We start from the raw sequence: 20,600 nt of genomic DNA, 5'->3' as shown, positions 1-20,600 counted from the left end.
TTGGTGGAAGTACTTGCCCTGCCCCTGTTCAGTGATGAGCTCTGTCACAGTGATGTGTTGCTCTATAAAGAGTTAACTTGTGGCTTCACTGGAGAAGATGCCTTTTGTGATGAAGCAGAGGATAAGTTTCTGTTTGGGGACATTAAAGCTCCTTCAACGATTATCAGACCACAGATTCTTCTGGAATTGCATTTTCTTATACCTCAAAGGGGGTATGATCAACTGTGTGGTGAGAATATCCTGTTATTTTTAAAAACAACAACAACAATCTGACTGTGCACAGTTTGTTACATTATCATTTTTTATATTAATCTTTTCTTTCCCTTTCTTCTATTGCACAACAGGTGGTTGAGGTGGTGGAAATGGTTGCTATTTATGCATAACAAAAGAAATGACAATACAACATTGGCAATTTAACTCTCAATAATGTCAATCTCAAGCAGGACATTCTTTTTAGCTTCAGTTTCTGTTCCTTCATCAGTTCACTTCTTAGAACATCTCCAAAAGTGAGGAAAAATTCCCGTTCCCGATAATTCTCTGTGGATTCACAACAAGTGTCCCTATTCACATTACCCATTAACTAAAAAATGGAAAAGTCCATTGTTGAAGAGACAGAGATGCTAAGTGTAGTCTCAGCAGACCCACAATGCAATTCAATTACAAGACATGTTCCTTTTCAATAAGGGATCAGACAGGTGATCTCCATGCAAAGATTCAACAATTAAACAGGTGTCTCGGGGGGTGTTGTTGAAAGAAATTCTGGGAAAGTGGGTTCAATCAGTCACTGAAGTTGAGCAAATTAAGCAGGCTGAGGCCAAGTGGGTAACACAACATAAGTTCAACACTTCATCAAAAAAATAACCTTATGAAGAAATTGAACATCACTGATAATAAATACTGTAGGAGCAGAAATTGTGTGCGCACAGTACACACCTAGAGGAAGCTTCATTATTTTTTAATTGTAGTACGCGCAAATTACCTAAGCTCTTTATACCCTTTAATTAACCCTTTGTTGATGACATACTACAAAGATGTTGAAGCAGAAAGTGTTTCCGAACAAATACAAGCACATGCCCTACACAGCAAAATCCAAAGTGTTAGATATTCAGTGTTGGAGTGGAGTGTAAAACATATAGAGTTGTTTCAACACTGGTTTAGTGTAATTTAACTACATGAGAGTTATTCTTCTAAAAGAGTTGGTGTTAATACAGGGAGTCAAATTTCATATTCTGCAAAACACTCTACAGTGTTGATTTCAAATATACTCAGAAGTCAAACCGTTGGTGGTTGTTTGAAAGAGGCGGGAGTCTAGCCAGACACTCTTTTCTTTGGACTGGAAAATGATCAGACATCCCTCAAACTGTGGCTAGGAACATCCACGTGTAAGTATGTCTAAGCAAATATGTATATTTAATTCAAATGTATAGCCAATCATGTGTATTACTATTTTTTACAAGAAGCTAAGGTTAACCATCAGTATTGTTTAGCTAGCATCAGCAAACCATGCTTAGCTAACAAGGCAGTAACATTATACAGTGAGGCAGCCGCGTCTCATTGGGAATCTATTGAAAAAAGGCTTGTGTGCTCGGAGAAAGGCGTTAGGTGGACACGGCCCCTTTTCTTATTAAGAAAAGTATAAGCAACACACTGATTCGGCATGGCAACCCAAGCTTAATAACAATGCGCACAACAGTCAATTTGGTTTTAGAGCAAGTTAGATGCTTGTTTGCCACTTCATGCTGTAGGCCTATTTGGCTCCATGGTATTGGATTGGTATCACTGACCACTTAAACTATCCTCAACAATAAGTTTAGTACAGTAATGTGATGTTGTGACTCGTTGCGCTTTATTTATTGTATTATTTAGTTTACGAACCGGCATGTAACCTACATTTTGGAAGGATTATGTACTCTGGTAGCTCAGACCTTTATTTTGAAGGTGGCTGGTTAGGATTTCCGCTATCATATTTCCTCCATATTCTTCTTATTTTTGCTGATATGTCGACCGAACGTTTGTATTAAATTGTTTAATTAAGTATATTGGGGTTCATGTAAAGGTTAGATACTTTTAGATACAGGAAAATGATGGGGGTTATCGCTTAAGTATCGAGCGCCTTTTATTTTACCGCACTTGTTGCGCTTCCGTGAGCTTTACTTCCTCTTTGGGTCGGGACTCCTCGCGGTAAGCTACGTTTCCACTCTGCTCTCTGCACTTTAGTTGTTTTCTGTTCAAACTATGAAGTCAAGGTATTTAAAAACACATGTACAGTGAGTTTATTGACATTGTTATGTACTGGGTTAGTGATTTAATCAATTTCCATGTAAAAATATGCTAATTAGAGAATACGTGCATCGAGGACTGTTAGCAGGGCCGCCATGTGGCCATACAAGCTAGCGTGTGCACAGTCAAGTCTGTTTACTGGCTAAGCTAGAAAAACGACATTGACTGTTGCTACCCAGTGGCATAATAAAGGCAACAAAGAAGAAAATTTTACTGAAACAGGTGTGGACTATTCATGAATGTACTTTGTTTTTAAGGACATAATGTTGGTCAAGGTGAGATTTGGTGGCAGTCAGAAGTACGTTAAGGTGGCAGAGACTGAAGAAGGCTATGCAGACTTCAGCTCGTTTCTTCAGAAAGGTTGGTACTACTTTTTTCACACAGCCCTGATTGTTGGTGTAAACTAATAATTTGCTAAAATGTTAGTTCATGCTATAATGTGATTTGATTTTAATACGGTTACATTGCCCCATCCATCAATTGTTGTTTATTATGCTGACCAATTGTTATCATGTATTATGGACAAGTTAAAATGCAATTGGTAATATATCTAAAATGTAGAATAAGAAAAAACTAATTTCTCTACTAATATATTTTGAGACTGTTGGTGTCCATTTTAGAAACAACAAGGAATAAGTTGTGTACATGTCATAGACCCTTGTTCCATAGTTAAAAGCCATTTAATTATTGATTAATAATTAATGATAAAAAAGTGTCAATAAAAGAAGCATACAAAGGACCATTTTTCTAAATCTGATATTGTCTCAGTAATAGGAAAGTTAGGTCTTCCTCTGCAGACTGAGTTATACTTGACAGATGAATCAGGGACAGAGGTGGATGCAGATGTATTTGAGGACCTTTTACAAGCAGGGGACCTTACAATCATTGTTTCTACAGAAAAGTCTACAGGTAAGATTTAGTCTTGTTAGGGAGAAATAAGGATCATTAACCAGATGTACTGTAATAGTATGTATTGTGAAGGTATGTTTGTTTCAGTCAGCTAACCTGAAAAGCCAAAGCATTTGTTAAGGGGCCTCAAACAATATTTTTATTCAGTTGTGTGTATTTCTTTTAACTGTCTTGCAGTTGGGCTTCATCAAGATCAATTAGATGTTTCATCGGAGTCGCTTGTGTCAGACACCTCATCCTCTGTGCCTTCAGATTCATCTGATGCAACAATCATTCTTGAGAAAGATAGTGGAGTGAAAAGGACCCACGCCGATCAGGTATCAGCAGAGGCGGTATATAAATTAATTTTTTTTAATGTATTAAAGCGGCAACGAGTAACATTTAAATATCTTTTAAACAGCCTCATGTTTCCTCTCATAATCATAAATTACCTTTAACAGCAAACGAGACCATCAGTGCAAAGAAAGACGTTTTTATATAGTTTTTATTACTGCATTTGATCTGGTCGTACACCCAGTCCGATTTTCGGTTCAAGCGTGCATGCTCTATGGTCACATATCCGCATTGGTCGCAGATTTCAGTGTGGCGCAGCAACGTGAATTGAGAAGCCTATGGCTCCAGGTGAGGGAAGGGGAGCGGGAGCCTTGTTTGAGACAGTTGTTTGTAGTCATAATGACTGATAACGGGGCTGAACCATAAAAGAAAAAAAATAAAATGCAATGAAGAAAAGCTAAAAGTGAGAGTGATAGGCGGGCAGGAGGGCGTTGCCAGGCAACGTATACACAATTTCACGGAGCGAACCTAGACTGCAGTTGAGCGGTAGCCTCCTAAAACACAGTCTACTTTGCCTCACCAGCATCATCAGATGACCATTATTCATCTGAAATAGTCATTATTTACAACAACATAAACACATTACCTCATCATGATCCTAGACTACTAACTAACTGCCATCTCACGGACACGGACTCGTTCAGCTACGTGAGAGGTGACAATGCATCAACTCATTGCAATCAGGTGTGTTTAGCACTTACTGGCATTAGTTGATGCTGTGTCACTAACCACTCTCTGGAAGCCGAAAAGAGTCCGGTGCCCTCACACTTTGCTTTCAACACACGGACACGCACCATATTGCTTCCTGATTATTTGATTCTTGCACTCCCAGCACGAGCTAGAAAACAGCTGGCGTCGTAAAAATACTACCGCTTTTGTTCAAAGGTGTCGCCAACGTGCCGACTTACTCGTAGTAGCTTTAACTAATCATAGACATTGTACTGTGGTCTTGTTGCAGGGGAGGTTAAAATTAAAATGTATTTGTTTCTTTGTCTTTAGATGGTGAGAGATATACTTCAGTCCAAGCCAGGGGGAGAAAAGGTGTTGCATGAATATAACAAAACAAAGACATTGACGGAAGGTACACGGCGACAGATGGTAAACCTACTGGTGGCTGACATGGTTGAAGTTCATGGGTAAGCATGTCATGTTCTCTCTAGTGCTCATCATGTCTCTACAAATAATATATGTATAGAGGATGTAGGTGTACATTTTAGAAACAATAAGGGATGTTTTCCTCAAATAACCTTGTTCCATAGTTAAAAGGTATTTAATTATTGTGGTCTCCTATTTCAGTAATATAATAAAGTTGGCTTTTCTATACAAAACAAATTTGTGTCAGAATAATCAAACAAACAAAAACATTGTGATAGAAAATAAAACTGAAGCAAAATATTACAAAAAGTAATCTCTACAGCAAAACGTATTCAATGGGAACACATCCCTGAACAACTAAAACTGCATGTTAGAGGTTGTTAATAGCTGGTAGTTCAATCGCAGGACTGACGGGCGAAAATATGATCAGTGAGATAGTAACAAAAGGGAGCTGTAAACAAAAGGACATAGTATCAAAAAAGAAATAAGCACAGGACTAACAGTTGACATGATTACACACATCATTTGTTTGTATTGAAAGTCTACTTTTGAGTTTAACCTCTGCTTTAATGTGCTTTGTTCTCTCATATTCTTATTTTAGTTTGACATTTAAGATATTTTGATTAATTATAATGAAACTAACACTGATTCAATACTTTACTACTTAAAGCTAGAAAAATTATATATTTTCTTCTTTTAAAGGAGGCTCCCACCAACCTATGTGCGAACTAAATATGCTCTTGGCATCATTACTCTTTTTCCGTACCTCAAGGATCCTTACTCAAAAAATGGATATGTAAGTTTGTAAATCAATGGCGTATGATAAATTGATATAGGGAGGTTATTCTGAATTTGCCCTGTAATGCTGTGATACATCAGTTATGTTTATCTTTGTTCTTTTGGGATTTTACAGGAGCACTACTATGATGCAGACAGCGGGTCTGGCTATTTGGCATGGAGGATAAAGACAGTCCAACGCAGCTCTGCAGTCCAGTCCCGGAGATGCTCAACCACCGCTACATATCAAGATGGTCCAAAGAGCAAGAGGGATTTTCTACTAACTGACAAGCAACTGTTTGGCGAGGAATGCCGCGAGGCGATTTCTTTATTGAAGCACACGACTGATGCAACAATTGTCAAAGAGAAGATGAGGGCAACCTTTCAATACCGCCAGAAACTGGTTCGAGACCATCAAAACTCCTCCACAGTCCTGGATGTTTTCCCACGTTTCCTCGATAGCCCTGGCTTGGTAGGAAAGACATACCATTGTTTAATTCATTTTAAAGTGAACAATGATAACTGGAGGATTACACTTTTATTTAAACAAGCGTAAACATACTGACATTTAGTTTGTGGATGGTTTCCTATGTCTATGAGAGGTTGCAAGGACTTAAAGTGTTTCTTCTGTAGATTGACAAAGACTTCACCATGATGTTTGGAGAGGATGCTTCTGGCAGATTTTTGGCAAAATGGCCCACCTACTTCAAACCTAGGATCCTGGCAGACTCCAAGAATTCTAAAGAGTTTGTCAAAGACCTCTTGTCTGGAAATCAAAGCTCCGATGGGTCTGGTAAGCATGGTTCATTATCTCTTTTAAAACATTTAATTACTTACCTGAATGCTCCAAATTATGTATTTTGCATAATCTGGTTTTATTTAAGGTTGTTTTCAGATTTAAATCTTTCTGACAATCTTCTACTTTCTTCTGCTTTCCCCCTAGACTGGGACAGTGACCTGTCAAGCATACTACTGCTGCTTCACCTACTTCCCCCCACTGCAAAAGGACACAAGAAGGGTCCTAGAATAAGCTCATATCAAGCTGTCGAACATCTTGTGAGATATCTGACGGTAAGCAATGTTTAAGTTCTTCTGTGCCACTTGTGCATGGGCTGCATATGTTTTTAGCAATGTAGCAGGTCATTAAAATGTTTCCTTGTTCCTCTTTGTTTTTGCAGATTGGAGTCAGTGTTGAGACCTTCCTTGGGAGTTTGGAACCAGGACAGCCTTTCCTCCTGTGTGTCGGTGAACAGAAGAACAACATCCAAAGATTCTATGTCATTGTTGACCACAAGGCCATCCCATGCAAGGCGCAGACATCCCTGGCAGCTTTCGATGAACTCTTCAAGGCACACTTCATCTTCAGCGTGAACTACCATGAATCCCTCAACAGCTTCTATACCTTCATCCAAACCACTGTGTTCAACATTGATGTGGGAAGTACCAAGGAAACTCCCCGTGTGAAGGAGCTCAGAGCAAGACTGCTGAATACACAGATTTGAGGTGATACACATCCTTGGGTGCAAATATGTTGATTTGTTTATATCTGTAAGGTACACCACAGAAGTTCTGTATTGCTTTGTCAGCATTTGAGATTTCACCATGGATTATATCCAGGAAAGACGTTACGTTTGAAATGTGGACAGCCGGGGTGTTCTTCATTATTTTGCACTTATTCAGGGTTCAAGAAACACCTTATTCGTTTGCACCGGGACACTGTTTCAACAAATACTACTGACAATGTGGACATGCACATAGAAGATGATGTGCCTTCAACTTCTCATTCAGTCTGTACAGTAACTCCAGTGGCCACCCAGGTCTCTGTTGATAAGCATCATTTGTTAAAGGTCCCATATTATGCTAAATGCACTTTTTAAATTAAACATATCCATGCGTCCACGGTGTGCCTAGAGACTGCCAAAATATCAAAAAAAATAACAATCTCTCCTTTTCTCACTCTCCCCTTTTCTGAAACCCCCACCCCTCCCCCCAAAAACACTCCAGTCAGAATTATCCCCTTTTCTGACCTCACAAACCGTAAAGCCAGAAGCTTCCACTGTGCAGCCCACACCCCTATTTCTTATTGGTCCACGGCCCTGACAGACAGAGGGCGAGGCGTATCTGGCTTCGCTTCCGGACAGGGGGCGGGGGGAGCTCAAAGATTGTATATTTACGAGGGGACCTGCAACTCTTTTTTAAAAAATAGGCCATTGTGAGATTAGCTGAACATCAGCATAGTACAATAAATTATCTGAAAGTTTTTTTCAGCAAACAATTAAAGAAAAACGTATTAGGGACCACTAAGACCATATAATATGGTGTATAATAGAACCGAAAAGTGTATAATATGGGAGCTTTAAACGTGTGGTTCTGTTGTAGCACAGTTGCAATCATCGGGTGTTGCTGAGAGCACTGTCCAAGCAATGGTAGGGTCAAAGAAATAACAGTTTTTGGAACTTGCTCCTCCTCTTGATTCAAATTGTGAATATAGTGTTTTCACCAGTTGTTACTAACGGTATGACATATTATCTGAAGCATTTAATTAATGATCATCACAAGCTGTTCAAATCTTTGTTTCCTGAGAGAAGACTTATTCCGAAGCATCATTTTATGATACATTACCCGAGGTGTATTCGTAAAATAGGCCCACTCCTTCATGTATGGTGTATGAGGTTTGAAGCCAAACATAACTTCTTTAAAAGATCTGTCAAGAATTTCAAAAATATCACAAAAGCATTGGTAAAACAACACCAGAGACAGTTAGCTTATCACTGGGAGAATTTTAATTTTCAGAGGTTTGAGTTTGGTCCAGTAAGGAAGGAAACAATTGATAATTTGGAAGGTGGTGAGACTTTACTTGCAATGTTAAACTTGAATGCATACTCTGATGTGTCAACTACCAAGTGGGTGAAGAACTATGGAACTGAGTATCAAACTAGTATGTTTGTTTGTATTTCAACAAATATAGAAATGCCTGTTTTTGGAAAGATCAACCGTATCATTATAAATGACGATCAAGCTTTCATTTTGACTGGCACAGTTGATACTCTTTATTGTGATGAGCACCTTAATGCCTACTGTATCCAGGAGAGGAATGATTAATTTTCTGTTATTTCTGTTGATAAGTTATAGGTCACATATTATGCTAAATGCACTTTTTAAATGTGTTCTAACATATCCATGGGTCCACGGTGTGCCTAGAGACTGCCAAAATATAAAAAAAAATAACAATCTCTCCTGTTCTCACTCTCCCCCTTTCTGAAACCCCCACCCCTCCCCCCCAATATACTCCAGTCAGAATATTCCCCTTTTCTGACCTCACAAACTGGAAAGCCAGAAGCTTCCACTGTGCAGCCCACACCCCTATTTCTTATTGGTCCACGGCCCTGACAGACAGAGGGCGAGGCGTATCTGGCTTCGCTTCCGGACAGGGGGCGGGGGCAGCTCAAAGATTGTATATTTACGAGGGGAGCTGCAGCTCTTTTTAAAAAATAGGCCATTGTGAGATTAGCTGAACATCAGCATAGTACAATAAATTATCTGAAAGTTTTTTTTCAGCAAACAATTAAAGAAAAACGTATTAGGGACCACTAAGACCATATAATATGGTGTATAATAGTACCGAAAAGTGTATAATATGGGAGCTTTAATTTATTATAGACCCTATGATAAACAGTTTTCTAATGGGATGGATGAAAAAGTATACATTGTGCCACATTGCCATATTGTGTGACCCTGTGAGAAACAGTACTCTAATGAGATGGATGAAAAAATGTACATATTGCCATATTGTGACCTGTGCTATTGAGGCTGGCAGCTGTGAAACATGTTAAAGCCAATGCTGTGTTAAATGGTGTACTTGAAAATACAATTTATTTTGAAATACAAACTTTTTGCATTGTCTTTTTCTTCCTTATAATAATACCGTACTGTAGGAATATGATTTAGAAGTAATAATATAAGCTAAATATTTGACCATGTATAGCATTAGGGATTATAACTCCCCACAGTGTTTTTAAAAATATATAAATCAACTCTTTAGAGGGTTAGATATCGAGTTAAATTTTAAATCTGATGTGGTGTTAAATGGGAGCAACTCTATTCAGTGTTAAAAAATAATACACTGATGGGTGTTACATTTTAACACTGCACACTAGTGTTGTGTAAATTTAACCCTGGTGAGTGTTGACCAGTGTTAAATTTCAACTATCGAGAGAGTTGATTCAACTCAATCACAGTGTAAAGTATTTAACACTTTTAAAAGTGTTATTTTTACTCGATCTGGTGTGGACCTATATACACACTTTCAAAGTGTTGAATTTAACTCTATAGGTGTTGAATTAACACTGCCGATTTTGCTGTGTATTTGTGATATTTGAATGGCAGATATGGTAGATACAGTGTAGATTGATATAGATAGAATAATACGGAGATAGCTGATTGGGGTGAAGGACGTCCCTTTCTCCACATGACCTTGACTTCATGCATCTGAATTGCATTACGAATTGCATCATGGGTAATTCAATACGAGTTGACATTTTGAGTGTGCATGTGTTGCTCGGTGTGCGTGTGTGTGTCTGTGTGTGTGTGTGTGTGTGTGTTTGTGTTTGTGTGTGTGTGTGTGTTTATGTACGTGAGTGTGTGAGAGCGGCTGTTTGCAAAGGTTTGTGTGTGTGTGTGAGCGGCTGTTTGCAAAGGTTTGTGTGTGTGTGTGTGTGTGTGTGTGTGTGTGTGTGTGTGTGTGCGCAGAGTGGATTGAGGCAGAGTGGATTCATTGCCGTCCTCTGCCATCAATGCGGTCTAACTGGCTATCACGAGCTCATCGCACCAAACAAGATATGGGCACCACCCTCTGGATCCAAATTCTCATTCTGGTCGGGTGTTCCCCCGGAGCAGTGGTCTGAAAAGGCCAGGAGCTATTTCCATATTTATTGTGCCGCTCTCAGTCCGCGATGAATAAATCAAAAGGCGTAGCTAATGGCCTTCTACAGATTCCTTAATAAATCTCTGCTTTAATGCGCATCATTAAGTACCCGCTTGTGTGTGAGGTGGCTCAGAGTGCCACAAGTGCTTTGTTTTCATTTACTAAATAGTCCTTTTTCTATCTCTGGCGGTGCGGTAAGTCCCTCTCTGTCTCTCGCTGTCTGTCTGTCTGTCTTTGCTTTTCTCGCCGTGTCTTCGTTTGTGGGTCTTAATCGTGGTACTCTCCCTGATTAAAACCAGTGTGGTAAGCCAATTAAGATGCACACAGGTATTGGCAATAAGAAGAGTGAATGTGCAGCACAGAGCTAAGGTTGGTCAGACAAGACTACGGATTTCGGGGACACATCCCTGCTTTGATTGAGAGACACTGCTTTGACATCATCTCCAACTTCCCTCTTCACAATCATTAACAAAGCTCCACTAAGAATATGACTTAAGCAGCACAACATTTGAAGCGAGTGTCACACTTACTGCACCTAAAGTCCTTACAGTACAGTGAGTACTAAACAGGCTAAAGTTCTGACGTATATTGCTGAGGGCAAGCAGGGGGGGACTATGACGAGCTCTGGGAGCCATATATTAATATCATTGCGGACCGGAACATAGGATAGATTTGCCTTTTATTTTTATTTTATTTCTGTTTTGTTTCTGTTCGTTTTGTTTTGATGTTTTTTTTAATATATGTTAATTCTAATATATTCTAAAGTGACTGTGCTGTGGTGAAAAGCAGGCAGGACAGAACATAGGAATGCTGTTTCTCTTTTGCTAGTGTTACTGAATAGTGAAATGACACAAATGACCCCAATCAGGAATCACTGAATGACAGACCAACATTGAAGGACACTGAACATTGGAGAGCCTCACAATTTTGGTGTTCAAAGTTAAAATTGAGCTGCGCGAAGCTTAATAGGTAGAATCACATTTCCAACCGCAAGGGAGTATAAGAATTAGTCAGCTCCTCACCCACTCGATGAAGAAGAATAATAAGTAGCTGGCCATAGAGAATAAGACGAGGTCACTTTACAGACTGAGACAACCAAACCCCAAACTTTTTGGTGGCCCTGATATAGCTTGTGTTTTGCACGTTATAAAGAAACATTGGTGGCATCTGATGGTGAGATTATACTGCAACGCTCCCTTGCTAACACCTTCCCTTTAAATAAGCTATATTAGCTTTCTAGGACAAGAAGCTAGTTACTAAAGATGGCATCATCCACTACTGCCTCAAGTCTTTCCACAACATCAAGTGATGAGGTGAAGATGTATTTAGTTTTGTATTCTATAGTTCTCTTGTGCGCGCCGCATACATATGCATAAGATCTTTAAGTTTGTCTGTTCCATGCTACTGTAGAAACATGGCGACATCGCGGCACGCCCTGCTCCTATGTAGAAATGAAAGGCTCATTCTAAGGTAATAAAAAAACTTTTACTTTCAAACGACGTTTGTGTTATACACGTAGGCACTAGAAAAAGACTAACTTGGGTTCTGCTTGAGATAAAAGGCCATATGTTGGGTCATTCGGCTGGCCAAAGGCACAGCAGCATTGTAGTGCATGCTGGTTCAGTGAATTGTTCACATGGGACAGAACAGGTCAGGGAATGGCGTTTGAGTTAGACAGTCAGAGTTCCTGAATTCACACAATTCTCTATTCTCCTCATTTGCCCCTTTTTACTAATCTCCCTCACCTCCCAGAGGCTTTTTCATTTTCAAAAGATGGTGACCACACACACACACACACACACACACACACACTCCCTCTCTCCCATCATCAGGCCTGTGTGAAGAAGGCTCATAATGGAACATCGGCATGAATAGGACATATGAGCAGGGGAGAGGAGAGGAGAGCAACATAAAAGTGGCCAGGCTCAATGGGAGCTCGCCTTTGTGAGGCTAAATTAATCATTTTAATATCTGCCACCTTAATTCTAATGCAAAAGCTCTGGGTGCAGAAACCCAGCCTGTGGCATGGTTGAGAGAAAATAACAGATTGCAGACTTTCGGAACAACCTTTTCCTTCTCCTCCTCCTCCTCCTTCCATCTCTTTCTCTTTCTCCTCCACTACCAGCAGCATAGGGAGAACAAAGTTTGAATGCAGAAACAGACCATCAACTTTCCCTTTTGAATAAATCAAGAACTGGACTAAAAAATATAAGTTTTTGGAGACAGAAAAACTCCTGGCATAGATGTTCTCTCAAGTCTCCTGCTGGGAGCGGTGGTGCAGGCTCAGGTAGGAGAGGAGAGGAGTCCCCCAAAGAGACAGTGGAGCTCAGAGGAAGCGATGGCTTTGGAAAAGAGAGGGATTACTCCATCCAATGAATGAAGATAAAACACTGCTGCTATTTGATCTATTCAAATGATTGTTTTTCTCTTCAGAGGATCTTAATGTAAACTCAAACTGAACTCCTCCCCCCCTTCGGATTTCTTCAACGTGATTTTATTAATTAAGCAGAGTTCCATTAAATTCAAGCTTCAAAATCAGGCGCCGTTATTTTTCTCTGCCAGAGAAGTTGGAAGAAAGTTTTTGATTTATGCGTGTTGGAAATTTGGCTGACGTTTGGTGGACTGCTAGCTCACTCTCTATAAAATGTAGTCGGTGATAATGTCCATCATTTTAGCAACTTGTCTGTGCTCGCTTTTTGTAATGGATGTGGCAAATAATGACTCGACAATCAATGCAATATTGAAGTTCGCTCTAAGGGTGACTGTAGAAAAAATAAAATAACAGTGTTCGCAATAGTCAATCAAATCCGAACAACACACCTGACAGTGTTAATTTGCCACTACAAAAAAATCAACAGTACCGGTGCTTATATTAAGTCCTCAGCCATCAGAGTTTCATTTGAACAGCTGCCTCAGAGCCATATCTGCTCTATGAGTGGCCAAACAGCACACTCAACTACAATGAATGATTGACAAACACTCAAAAAAAACGTGAGCTTTTCTGACGCCTGATGGGGCAAAGTGCTAACCTAATTTAAAAGGGTGTAACAAGTCTATTCGTGGGGTTTTTGCTTTAGGGGGTCTCTATTTTTGCGTGAGAGTTCAAATGGCGCAATGCAAGCAGTGCTTTGACCTTGAAGTGTACTATTCCTCTCTGCGTGGTATTTCGGTGCCTAGAGCAAAGTACACGGTACACAGCCTGGAAGAGAGTAGCAAACAGGTGGCCGTTTTATTGAAATGGTGTATAAGGCCAATAGATTTGGTGAAAATTGGGTCTTAGACATTGACTTGTTGTCTCAGGGCCGCGGCTGTTTTTAGGTGTGAAATCCCTCTACGGCCACATTTTAGAGTTTCAGAGTAGATGTTATTCACGTCTGCTTTATACTGTACAAAAAGTGTCTTCAGTTAAATTGTTCCCTGCAGCCGTCCAAAGGCAACAGGACAGATACAGTATGTTGATAAATCTGCACCCTCAAATCTGAGAAGTTCAGTACCATTACGCACAGCCAATTTCAAAGTTAACCTTGGTTAAATTATCCACAAAATCAGGTTCCGAATACATTTATAAAGGGCTAGGTTTATATAGTGCTTTTATCCAAAGCATTTACAAGGTTGTCCCTGCTCATTCACCCATTCACACACACACACACACACACACACACACACACACACACACACACACACACACACACACACACACACACACACACACACACACACACACACACACACACACACACACACACACACACACACACACACACACACACACACACACACACACACACACACACACACACACACACACACACACACACACACACACACACACACACACACACACACACACACACACACACACACACACCGGGGCCCAGCAGGAGGAGGTGGGGATTAAACCGCCAACCTTTTTGATCAGTGGCTTCCCTGCTGTGTCACAAAGGTAAGAGCCGACTCAGCTATATTTGAGACATAAAACATCCAGTTTCAGTAAGTTACAAATATTGAGAGGTTACCATTCAAAACTCTACATTACTTGTTGTAATTATCAAGTAGTCACAATAGTTTCCCAAGAGCTCTGGCTTTGAACTGCTTGGCTCAGTTTTCAACAGTTCCTTTACAGACACACTGCTGTACATCTCATTGTTAATGGTGGCTTTGGGGAACTATCATGAAGCAATATTTGACATTTATGAGAGGTGACCTGGGAACAGCCATCTGCAGCAGCCTCAAATGAGATGAGAACATCTTGAATCTAATCAAGTATACCCAACAGAGCATCTCCTTCCTGTGTCCAGTCAGTGTTTCACAGCTAATTCAATTCTATCGATCATCACGCATCAACAGGCTCATGTTTCTGCCTGGTGCCACCGCAGGGCAGAGCACAAAGCAACAACGGAGGGATGAGGAAGACCAAGCTGTTAAGGGTTATACTATAGAGTTTCAGTGGAGGTTCCCCCACAACAACACCATCAGGACCCAACCCTAATCCTAAACAGATATAAGTTCATTTCATACTCAATTAAAGGTCAGCGTTTCTGGAGACCACTTTTTGTCCAAATCACTCTTTGTCAAAATCAGTGAATATGTACTCCGAATCTGCTACCGGTCCTTAATGTGTTATATTAACTGACTCCCCCCTTTAATTTGCCTTTCCAAAAACATTAGGAAAAAACAGTTCTGCTTCTAATTGCTCACTGGAGACATTGTTTCCAATGCTAGCAGTATAATGCTCTTGTAATCTGACAACAATGACTGGGGTTCATCTTCTGAGCTCCATGTTATTAGGTTTCGGGTGTTACTATGTTTGTTTTATCAGATTACCAGAGGGGGATGAAGGAGCACTTGGGGGGCAGTAAAACATACATATAAAAATGGTTATGGCAAAATAAGCAATCAGCTTTGCCCATCCAGCAGAAATGGAGCAATATTTGGAGTCGGGTCTCTGTGAAACTAAAAAACATCTCAGTAATAATGTTTTTATCATTTCATCATGGCAGTTGAAATATGTGTATTGTCAGGAAATCTAACAAATCAAACATAGCTCGAATTCCAATTCCACAAAACAGAATTAAAAATAATACCATTTTCTTGTAACATACTACAACAACTACTAGTTATACTATATAAACCTGTACACCCTTGACATTTATGTACTTGTTTTCCTGCTCAAAATGGAGGTGGCCAAGCAGAAGGTGGAAACAATGTTTCTCAATTGTGTTTACTTGTGCTGGTAAAAATCTGCATTCATCCTGAATTCAGATGTATCCTACAGTTGTAAGCTTGCCTCAATGCTGCTCAAAAGTCCTTCAGGTTTGTGTTTGTCTGTGTATCTAACATACAATATTTCTGGGAAGTATCTTTGCTGATACTCAATTCCTGCTGTGAAATCTTGTCCCAAATTGAATTCATTCTCACCAACTGAAATCAAAGCTCACCACAGCCACCATTTTACCTCAGGAAGCAAGCTGCACAGTTTATACAGCAACCTTGTAAAGCCTGCAGCATGTGATGGCGTTAAACTGTAAACACTTTGAAGAGCATCTCATTCTTTAATGGCTCACTTCACTTAATCATGCATACATATAAAACGTTGTCTTTGAAATAGTGCTTGGGAAATCAAATATAAAAAGAACATTTAAAAGTTAGTGTGCCTTTTGTCTAAGTAAACAAAATCCGAAAAAAACAAGGGACGGCGGTTTTTCACCGGTATTTCTAATCACATCTTCACAGGTGGCGAAAAAGTAAGACCAAGAAGAACAAATTAGAAACAATAAAATGAAATAAAATCAATAAATCAAAGAATTAATTAAAAGTTAATGAGACCTACAGACAACAGTAAAGTTGTGTTTATAACTAAAGTAAAACCTTTTTATATCCCTGTTCTCACACAGCGTGTAATTACAAACTTGCAGAGAAAGACTAAATGTTATCCTCCAATAAACTTAACAACATTGATACATTTCTGTCCTCGGACTTTACCCGTTACCAACTGCTGCTCTAAAGACCCAATTCTCCAACTTCTTCACATTTAAATTGAACCAACAAGCATAATACATACCTGGAATGTGCTTGTCTGCCAAAGGTACAGCTAAGGCTAAAGGTTATTGTCACAACTTCCATGAGCGAGGCGCCGAGTATTTTTTTTTGGTGAAACATTGCAACTATGGAATATGTTATTCTATAGTGACGTAATAGGTTCTGCAATATTCATTTACAAACATACTTCCAGCCCTTTGAACAGAAAGGGCTGGTGCTGGTGCGCCCTCCGCACCCCCCTGTGCACGCCACTGCCTCCTAAGGTATCTTGTTTTTTTCCGGCTCTGTTCATCCACTTATCTTACTTTCCTACCTGTCGTCTATTAAGATCCACTTTTCCTCCCCTCCATCAGTGCATCTTGCCTCTTACATTCTCATCACTCCTCACCACTTCCCCCTGCTGTGTCTGATTCCTCCCACTGCTGTCTTCCTTGTGTCTTATATCCCTCTCGTTTGCCCTCCATCCCTCTGGTAAACATCATCCCATCCCTTCCATACCATCCTATACCTCCTTCTTTCTACTCTGTGTTTTTGAGAGGTCACATCAGCCCTGGGCTCTACCGCGCTCGGCCAACCGTTCTGCTCTGTCTGGCACACACCTGACTGCGCCGGGGTCTTTACTACAGCAATCCCCCCCCCCCCCCCCCCCCACACACACACCTTCAAATCCATGCCATATTCGCTTCAGCATCTCCTCCTCAATCCAACCACAATCAAACTCTACGCCAGTCACTGAGGCCTGTTCTCAGCTGCCTAATTGTCACACTGCCTAGCAATGTGTTTACCGCCAAGCGTGGGTCTGCTCCACCTGAATGCCAAATACTAAGCTCATCCAAAAAAGATACTAGGCTTAAAAAAAAACCCCGCTCTGCCCGGCCAATGCATCCCAATTATCCTAACAGCCCGGATTTTCCCATCAGGGCTTCAGTACAAAAAAAAACAGTCCCACATTTCACCCTCCATTAATTGATGACCAGAAGCCAAACTAAACCCCACAGATGTATGGGACACCTTTTAGATGTACCTGTTACTACTGGGCATCCACCTCGTTTTACACACAAAGACACATGTCTCTATCTGCACAGAACCAAATGGGAGTCATGGAAATAACACTTGGCCATCCAGTTGACCAAAGTGATCGAAAATGTGAAAATCAACAAGTAGTAAGAAACGGCACTCTGAATCTGCTGAAAGTAAATGAACACATCATCCAATAATGAGTTGTTGCTTTGAGCCTTCCTTGGAATCTTCTATTGGCTCTCAACTGGTCGGATTCCATTTAGTAGAACTAGGAAACAACGTCTTATAGTTAAGAAACATTTTACTGTCAATTTTACTGTTTTCATTTAACTAGCAAAAAACACTTTTGTGTGCAATGTTAAGCTCCTGCATTGTGGGCAGCTGGTTTGAATTATTGAAGAACAACCCTACAGTATGAACACAGGTTACAGCTGTATTTCTTAGTACTAAAAAGTCAACTGATTCTGTATTGGGCTCTGGGCCCTGTCAATACTCAGGGGATTCACACTTAATGCTGTGCCTGAACGCATCCTGTGTAGACACAGATGGAGAATTGCCTCTGCTGCTTTGTACGCACTACACCTCCTGTGTGATGGCTTGGTTTAGGAGTCTACAGCCATGCTAGCAACTCTGCATGGCTGTAGGCACAGAGTGGCTTTTAGCTACATGCTAAAATCAACATGTATTTACCTATATTTACCACATTCACCATCTTATTTTAGCATTTTAGCATTTTTCAATAAGGCATTCATACAAAGTACAACTGAGACCAATGGGAGTTATTCTGTCATGAGTCGACGGATAGCCAAAGTTATTAGAATCCATCCTGTCTGCACCAAACTAAATGACAATCCATCCATCCAATGATTGTTGAGATGTTGCCTTCAAACCAGAATGATCAATCTCATGGTGGCACTGGTGGAAACATAAGGGGATCACCAAATGAGTCCTCAGTGGACCATCAAAGTTTGAGATGTCTCAGCAGTCCATCCATTACTTTTTCAAACATTTCGGTGTAGACAAAAGTGGTGGACCGAACATCTGCTAATTTTAGTACATACAGTGCATGCTAGCAGTGATGTCAAACGAACACTTCCATACACCTGGATTTCTAAAGTCCATATTTGTTTTAATAAATAAATAAAATAAGTATTCAATAATTTTTGTCACTGTGAACTGTACACAGGCCTACACTGTCCTTCTGTGCCTTATGTTCATAACATGCATTCAATTATATATCAAATCACAATAGCTGATCTGCAATCATATAAATTGCTATAATTCAAATCCATTATAACATTTGACATTTACGACCCATTATGAGACACCATTTCTATGGCATGTTGATAAGGTTACCAGCACTTAACCAGCAGCTGCAATACTGTCATATACAACATGTATATGTCATTAACTTACAGAATATTGCTGTATTTGCATTTTGGATGCATGTGTTCAACTTTCTTCGACTTTAGTGTCAGCCAACTAAGGGCAGTGGGAGAGAGTAGCGGTGGAGTGAGGAGACTGCGGGGGAGGGCCGGCTTTGATATGTGGCTGGATGACAGGGATAGTTACCTGTGTCTGAGAGCTTTCCCTCTACTTTGATCCAGGGTATATGACTGATCATGCAGCAGACAAGTCGATGGTATCATCCAAAGGAAAGATGCAGGTGTCAAATGACAGTCTGGAAGATGGGGGGGAGTGGTTAGGGGGGATGTGTGGAGGGCTAAGGTGGAGGATATGGGCAGGAGAGGGGGAGTGAGTGACATGAGGTGAGCTGGGAAGACAGTGGAAGACTCGCTCAAGGAGAGGGAGGGTGGGACAGGGGACAGTTTTCATCAATGGGCGGAACACACAGAGGGATACATGTGCATTTAGACTGAACGACTGAAAAAGAAAAGAGAGAGAGAGAGAGAGAGAGAGAGAGAGAGTGATATATGCCTCGCTCAGTAAACTAATAACTGGCAGGATGAAAAAGATGTTGGTCTGTTTCCAAATGACTGACTGACTGCATGTAAACATGAACGTGAAGCTGCTGCTGCATTGATCAAAGAGGTGAAAAATGCAGAGGGGAAACCAAGAGAATAACCAAGTGCATTCATCCGCCAGCACGACCAGTTCTATAGCACCTACAGGTGTTGTGTTTGTCTGAGTGTGTATTATCCGGCGTGAACACACTGTTGGAGGTGTGTGTGTGTGTGTGTGTGTGTGTGTGTGTGTGTGTGTGTGTGTGTGCGTGTGACTCTGCGCTAACAGTGCATTTACGCGGACTAAAAGAAACCGCAGCTGTTTAGCCTGTCTAAAGCTAGAGGCACGGCTCGGTGCTCGCGAGCGTCACAAAGATGCAACAAGTGGAGCTGGACACAGACATGCACGCGCACACATGCAGCCAACCCTTGTTGCTATGGAAACAGGGCCCTCAAAAGGCTCAAAGAGTTTTGAAGGATGCAACAAAAATAATGTGCTGTGAGAGCTTCTGACTCGCAGGAAAAATAGCTGTATTAAAAAAGATAAATGTAAGCAGTTTTTTTAATTTTTTTTTTTTTACGGCATCAACAAGTCATGAATACGTTTAAGTGATTTTTTTCCCGTGAGGTAGAGCATGTCTGTCTTGTAACATGGCACAGTGCAGGTTAATAGCTCCTTCATCACACCGACGGTCTGCTTGATATGCAGCAGAGCGGCTTGGCCCACTTTGTTCGTTTTCGAGCGGGCGTACAACACATTTGACTTGACAAAAGACATTAAAATAGATGTCCTAATCCTTGACTAATTCTACCCAAATCCTTTTGTCTGTGTGCTGTCCTATCGTAAGCACAGAGACAAGGCATGTTCACACACACAAAGACAGGGAGAGATAGCAATCTTATTCCATGTCTTTCAGACAGACCATTGTTATTTAGAGGGCCCACACCACCGGCCGAACCACCCACACACACCCACACACCCACACCAATTATACCCCTCCCACGCTGCCGCCCAATGTCCTATGCTCACACTAGCACGTACACACACGAATGTATCCGGCAAGAATTTCACTCTTGACAAGGCGGGTAAGCCTCCAAATCAGCATGTAGACATGAAACTCTTCACTGAAAGTTGGACTAGTGAAATTCTTGTCAGCTTTTTTAAGGTACAGTGATCCACAAAATGACTCAATGACAGTGGGAAATTTTGACACACACACACACACAGACAGACAGACAGACAGACAGACAGACAGACA

General features: G+C 40.7%; 1 protein-coding gene across 2 annotated transcripts; it reads left to right on the top strand.

The window, feature by feature from the left end:
- The first annotated feature begins 4,526 nt into the window (after window positions 1-4,526).
- Window positions 4,527-6,911, top strand: LOC307267163 (uncharacterized protein). Of its 2 annotated transcripts, XM_080049407.1 has the most exons (6): window positions 4,527-4,658; window positions 5,320-5,413; window positions 5,531-5,866; window positions 6,028-6,187; window positions 6,338-6,465; window positions 6,573-6,911. In XM_080049407.1, the coding sequence occupies exons 1-6, from the start codon at window positions 4,618-4,620 to the stop codon at window positions 6,894-6,896; spliced, it is 1,083 nt and encodes a 360-aa protein (XP_079905533.1). In that variant the 5' UTR covers window positions 4,527-4,617; the 3' UTR covers window positions 6,897-6,911. The 2 variants fall into 2 exon arrangements, with proteins under 2 accessions (XP_079905533.1, XP_079905534.1); XM_080049408.1 differs by lacking the exon at window positions 5,320-5,413 and having other exon boundaries at window positions 4,543-4,658.
- The last annotated feature ends 13,689 nt before the right edge of the window (window positions 6,912-20,600 follow it).

Source organism: Ammodytes marinus (genome assembly GCF_949987685.1).
Source record: "Ammodytes marinus genome assembly, chromosome: 20".
Taxonomy (NCBI): domain Eukaryota; kingdom Metazoa; phylum Chordata; class Actinopteri; order Uranoscopiformes; family Ammodytidae; genus Ammodytes; species Ammodytes marinus.
The sequence above is the reverse complement of the archived record's forward strand: the minus strand, read 5'-3'. Positions and strand labels throughout refer to the sequence as shown.

Coding starts and splice junctions, on each gene's coding strand:
- LOC307267163 (XM_080049407.1), top strand. CDS start 4,618: ATGGTAAACCTACTGGTGGCTGACATGGTTGAAGTTCATGG. Junction 6,188..6,337: donor TCAAAGCTCCGATGGGTCTG/GTAAGCATGGTT, acceptor CTTTCCCCCTAG/ACTGGGACAGTGACCTGTCA. Junction 6,466..6,572: donor ATCTTGTGAGATATCTGACG/GTAAGCAATGTT, acceptor TTGTTTTTGCAG/ATTGGAGTCAGTGTTGAGAC.